General features: G+C 60.2%; 1 protein-coding gene across 1 annotated transcript in view; it reads left to right on the top strand.

Moving 5' to 3' along the window:
• Positions 1–1,038, top strand: part of LOC102028092 (protein enabled homolog) — a 2,709-nt gene extending 1,671 nt beyond the window's left edge. The window contains exon 5 of the mRNA XM_013504019.1: positions 435–1,038. Within this exon, the coding sequence (XP_013359473.1) occupies positions 435–589 (155 nt within the window). The 3' untranslated portion in view covers positions 590–1,038. The remainder of the gene's footprint in view (positions 1–434) is intronic.
• Positions 1,039–5,822: the final 4,784 nt, after the last annotated feature.

Here is a 5,822-nt window from a genome sequence, read left to right as displayed (position 1 = left end):
CCTCCCCCTCCCCTCCCCTTCCCCCTCCGGGAGTTTCCTTGGTATTCCTTTCTCTTGGTTGCTGAGGCAGGGGCCTCACAGTCCTGGCCCCGGGGAGCTGGGACTCACTCTGCTCCCTGGGCATAGGCAGCCAGAGAGTCTTGAGAGACCCAAGAGAGGCAGGCTGGTAGTGTGGACTTCAGACTGTCCTGCCCTGGCCAGGCAGGTGACCCAGCCTAAGTCTGTAACATCCGGAACCTTGGAGGTGGCAAAAGGCAAGAGGTTAGGGGCGGTGAGGGAGACTAAGGCTTTCACCTCAGTTGGGAAAGGGGGCTGCCTGCTTGGGACCTAAGGAGGAGCTGGGACTCCAAGGGTCCTCGGTGTGAAATGGCCATTTCTTCTAACGAATATTTCAAGAGCGATTGGTAGCTGCTTCTCACTTTTCTCTTTTGCAGCCGACGGGGTGCCCGGCGTCTGGATGCTCTCCAGCCCTCACCATCTCTCTGTGTTGCGGAAGAGGAGCCTGAGGCTGCGGCCACCGCGTCGCCCCGGCCAGCCCCACAGACCAGCGGGACCGGCCTGGGTCGGGGCGCAGCCGCCCTTGCCCTGAAGTCCCAGGGATGAAGCAGCCCGAGGCCGGGGTCTGGCAGAGAGGGCTGCGGGCCCTCCTCCTCCCACTGTGGGGCAGGCTTGGGATCACATTTCCAGGGAAACGATTTGGGGGCGCCCATGGAAGGGCAGAAGAAAGACCCAGAAAGGGTGCCCCGGCAGGTTCTGGGGGAGCCCGGTGCAGGGGGCTCGAAGCCATCCGGCCGTCCCCTGCAAGCCTGTCCCCGTCCGCCGCGGGGGCGGGGCCGTTGGCAGGGGTCCCTCTGTCCCAGAGCGGGGACGCCGGCCGGCAGCCAGTGCTGAGGGGCTGGGGTCGCCGGGCAGGCGCGTGCCTCGCCACCGGCCCCATTACGCTGTATTTATGTTTGCCTTTATTGTTTTTCCCCTCTTATTACGGTCTCACTCAGGGGGAGGCAAAAGATATAATATATTCATCTTTATTATACCAAATCTGTGTGAAGCATTTAATAAAGCGCTGTTTCCGCGCAGCCAGGGACGCTAGCCCGGCCGCGGAGTCTGTGCCCTGTCCCGGGCGCCGGGCCGCAGCGCCTGCTGCTGGCGGTGGCGCCCCGCGGGCCGACACCTGCACCGGCGCCACACCCCGGCCCGGGCCGCCCAGCCTGCTCCGCACCAAGTCCTCAGCCCCCTGCGCTCGGTGAGTGCCTGCGAAAATAGGCGGGGTTCCTGGCAGCTGCCTTGCACCCAGAGCTCAGGGGAGACTGGAGACCCTGCGTGGGCGGACAGGGTTTCCTGAGGAAAGAAAAACTCCAGGGTCTGTTGGGACGGGGATAGCTGAGAGCCGGAGAGAAACAAGAGGCTGTAAGAGGTTCTGGGAACACAGGCCACCGGGGACCCCAGGGGAGCAGACTCTAGTTTGAGCAGAGCCCAGGGCCCAGGTCTGGGCCTCCTCCAGGAATGATTACCACTGACCTAGAAGAGGTCTGGTCTGTCACCCTCAGCCTTCAGATAGTCCGCCCTGTGTGCAGGGAGACCGTCTCTGTTGTCCTGGTCGCCCACAGCGAGGGAGGCTCAGAACGATCAAGTGTCTTCTTGGAAGTGACTGTCAGGAAGTAGATGACACAGTCTTCTGGACTCCCTGTCCGTCCCTGCCCCTGCACACCTCACCCCTGCTCCAGGGTTTCCCATGGTCTGTAAACTTTACCAGCCTGCCTTCTGCGCGCGCGTGCGCGCGCGCACACACACACACACACGCACACACACACGGAGAGACAGCCTTAGGATGTTCCACCTCCGGCCCCACACTTCACTGTCCTTTAGCGCCCACTGCCCAGGGGCTTTGAGGGCCCAGCGTTGGACACTTCTGACTGGCCCCGTTTATGCACTGGGGAGCACCAGGCCAGCAGGAGGACTTGTGCTGGAGAGGCTTGAAGGGGGTCCCCCTGGACAGGATGAGTCCCCCACAGTTCTCAGTCTTCCTCTGTCCCTTCACCCCAAACTTAGGGATGAGGGCTGCACCAGGTCACTCACATCTTGAGATCTGTTTTGGGAAGCTTCTTTGGGGAGGCTTAAGGAAGCGTCCTTACTTGAGGAGTCCAATAGCATCCCCTCTGGGGAGGAGGGCACAGACCAAGCTGTGGCACCAGGGTGAGGCCAGTGAAATACCAGGGCGCCACATTTAAGGAGACGCTTGCTCCCAGGGTGGTTCAGAGCCCTTACACCCTGTGCTGTGGGCACCTCACCATTCACCCTCCGTCCTGCTGTTTGTGGTGTGGTCCCAGGAAGCAGAATCACAAGTGGTGAACTGCTGAGGGGGCGGGGAGGCTGAGGTCAGCTGGCCCAAGTGAATGCCTTCGGAGGGCTGAGTGTCCACAGAAGAAGGAGATGCTTTGTGTGGCAGGGAGCGCCCCTGGAGCACGCAAGCAGAACTTAGCAACGGATGGAAAAGGTAATGATGCCAGCTTATCATCACTGCCTTCCTCTCTGACATTCTACTGTCACTTCCTTGGTTTCAAGTAAGAGCTGTACCCACGGATCTCATTAATGTTTATAACTGCGTTTGGGCCAGGGGTAGATGGCAAAGTCTTTGACCTCTTAGGTCCTTTCCAGCTCTGAGAGTCTATTGTTGCGTAAGACGAAGAGCACTTGATTTGGTTCACCGCGTTGTAGTTACTGTGTGTGGAGCTGCCACCTCGCTAAGCTCTGTGAGGGCAGGGTGTAGCCAGTTTCCCTCTCTCTGTCTCTGTCTCTCTCTCACGCCCCTCCCTCTGGGTCCCTCACCATTTCCATGTCAATCACAGGCCTGAGCACACAGCAGCAGCTTTTGGTAAATGTGTACCAAACAAACTCGTAAGTAAATATGTTTATGTATGCATGTATATTTATTTATTTTGAGACAGTGTCTCACTTTGTAGTTCAGGCTGGCCTTGAACTATATATCCCAGGCTGGTCTCAATCTCATAGCAATCCTCCTGCCTCAGCCTCCTGAATGCTGGGATTACAGGCATGCACTGCTAAGCCTAGTCTCATGAGTGTATTGAACAAACAGATGTCTAAAAAATCTAGTCCTCTGCTTCCCGGGCCATTGGGAGAGCCAATACTACTCTGCAGTCATTGTCCCTCTCCCGCCACAGCTGAGCTGGGTTCAGACAGGTACTTCTAGGTCCTCCCCCATCCCCTGTGCCCAGCCCCGTGCTGGCTTGTGGGTAAGGCAGTGCCAGCCCAAATTCTGGACCAGCCTCACGGGACAGCACTCACCTGGGGAAGTGGCCTCTGCAGCGTCAGTGTAGGGGCAGGCCTGGCGCCAAGAGGCCTGCCTGGTACAGCTGGGTCTTGAGCTAGTCCTCGAAGGTGGGAAAGATTGAGTGGAGGAGGGAAAAAGCAGAGTTGCGAGACAGAGCGCGGGGTGCCCTGGGCCTGTGCAAAGGCCCAGCTCAGAAGCAGGAGGGTCACAGGAGCAGGCAGGCCTGGCTGGGGAGCCTGGGATGACGAATGAGAAAAGACCCTTGTGGAATGCTTTGACTCCCAGCGAGGGAGACCAGAACGCGGAGCGCAGACATGAGAGTCCACGAGCTGGAGCCCAACAGCCAGGGTCTAGAATACAGGGCCCAAGGCAATGGCGAAGGCCCAGTCCTGCCCAAAGGGCTCTCTCGGTCGTAAGAGGCCACTTGGGGACTCCAAACTTCAGGAACAGAATCTCGCTGCGACAGGGTGGATTCTTCCTGTTGGCACCCAGAGCCAGCACAGGTCTGCCTGCTGCCTGCCTACCCCGCCCAGTGCGACTGTCTGTCTTGGGTCCCCTCGAATCACAGCCTGGAGTTTGGCGTGGTCTGCAGCCCAAGCACCCAGAGCTGGCGCAGGAGCAGCCTGACTGACGCGCCGCTCACCCCCCAGCCCGGCCCTCCATCCTCTGGTGCGGGTTTGCCCGGCTCACCCAGCTGGGCCTGCCCCTGGAGGCCGGAGGGTGGAGCTTGGAGCCTGCAGTGGTGCCCGCCGAGCCAGCATGGAGACGTCACTGCTCCGGCCTGTCTCGGAGCTGGCGCTGCCAAGGAGCCAGAGCGCTGCGCCGCGCGGAGGGTGTCAGGGGTGGTATTGTCGGCACACAAATGCTCAACTTTATGTACTTTTAACTAGAGGTGTAACAGATGGCCCTGTTTCTGTCCAAGCCAGGGAGACTGGTGCCCATTCCGGCTGCAGCCAATCAATCGCGCCACTCTGGGGGGAGCTACAAGCTGGGCTGGGAGGCCTGGAGCCAGCGATCGCTGTCTGCTCGGGCGCCCGTGCTGCCTCCGCCAGCCGCTCCACCGGCCCCGGGAGGTAGGAAAGCGGGCAAGTGGCAGTCCTGCCCAGGGCCCGGGCAGAGGCCTGCCCAGGAGGGAGGCCCGGGCCCACCGGTAGGCCCCAAACGGTCCACGAAGACAGCCAAACCCCAACTTGCCCTTCTTCGTCACTGCTCTCCTACGGTCCCTGCTCAGCACCTCAGCCCCAAATCTTGAGCCTCAGGACGCCTTGAGCCTCCAGATCCACGCCTTTGCTGGGCCCCTCACCGTGGACTCCAGACCTTACTTGGGACTAGGAGTGGGTAGCAGCGCCCTTGGGAGAAAGAGTCACAGGACCATGGAAGGCCTCAGAGAAGCCCAGGACTGCTAGAGAAAGGAGAAAACAGCAGACAAGGAGGGCCAGAGCCAGGAGGGATGTGGATCAATCTTACATGGACACAGGCAGTCAGGAAAACTCAGTGACAGCCTACTATGGGCCACGTCCTTTGTTAAACATAAATAAGACACACTTCCTGTCCTTGAGGCCTTCTGGGGGAGGCAGACAAACACACGGGCAATTGGAGTGATGAGTCAGGACTCATAAAAATTTGCAAAAGGACAGGGAGCTAACCAACCAGAGCATCTAATCGGCCTGGGAGACCAGGGGCGATCCCAGCGGCTGGCTGGCTCTGAGTGGGGTTTAACGGAGAGGTAGGAGTTTTCAGCAGGTGGAGGAGGAAAGGCAGCACACACAGAGCTATGGGAAGAGAGTGCGGGAAGGTGAGGTCGCGAAGATGCAGGTGTGACTGGGCTGCGGCGAGCAGGAGGGGTAGCGGGGTGGGGCTGGACGGGGAGGGGCAGGCCTGGCCCAGGGGGTCTCTCCCCTCGCGGTCCTGTCACCCACTGCCCCTCACCCAGGGTCAGAGGGAACAAAGAAGGAAGAGGCAAGGCCCAGCAGCCTGCAGGCAGGGCTGGCATCGGGAGGGGCCCAGCCGGTGGATCGGGCGCTGTCCTCCCTTCCCATAGTGAAGGTCAAGGCTGTGAGACCCAGGCCAGTTCCCCTCAAACTGTGTACCCCACGGACTTCAGAGCCTCCTAAAGGCAGCCTTTCCTAGGACCCCCGGAAAGAGTGCAGAGGACTCAGTCAGTGAGTCAGTCAGTCACCGGGCGTTGAGCATGATCTGTGTTCAAGGCCGTGCAGGAAGGCAGAGCCGCAGACCGCTGCTCTGGACGGGGCAGGGCTCTCCTCCAGACCCGGGTGGCAGCAGTCTGCGCAGGGTCCTTTGCTTTGCATGGGGCAGGGGCTCACCCGAGTGTCGCAGGAGAAAGGGGCGCTGTGCATGGGGAAGCGCACACTTGTCTTTGGCCAGGGCCTGGGAGCCTGCTGGGACCAAGGCCCCCTGGGACACACTCCCCACCATGCCGATGCCGGAGGGCACCCAGGGGGCCTCTCTCCTCCTTCCCCTCATTATTACTAGTGAAATTAGTAAGAAGTGCTACTGTTGCTGTGGGAGGAAG

The sequence above is a fragment of the Chinchilla lanigera genome, unplaced genomic scaffold, assembly GCF_000276665.1.
Source record: "Chinchilla lanigera isolate Chin_1 unplaced genomic scaffold, ChiLan1.0 scaffold00084, whole genome shotgun sequence".
NCBI classification, from domain to species: domain Eukaryota; kingdom Metazoa; phylum Chordata; class Mammalia; order Rodentia; family Chinchillidae; genus Chinchilla; species Chinchilla lanigera.
The sequence above is the reverse complement of the archived record's forward strand: the minus strand, read 5'-3'. Positions and strand labels throughout refer to the sequence as shown.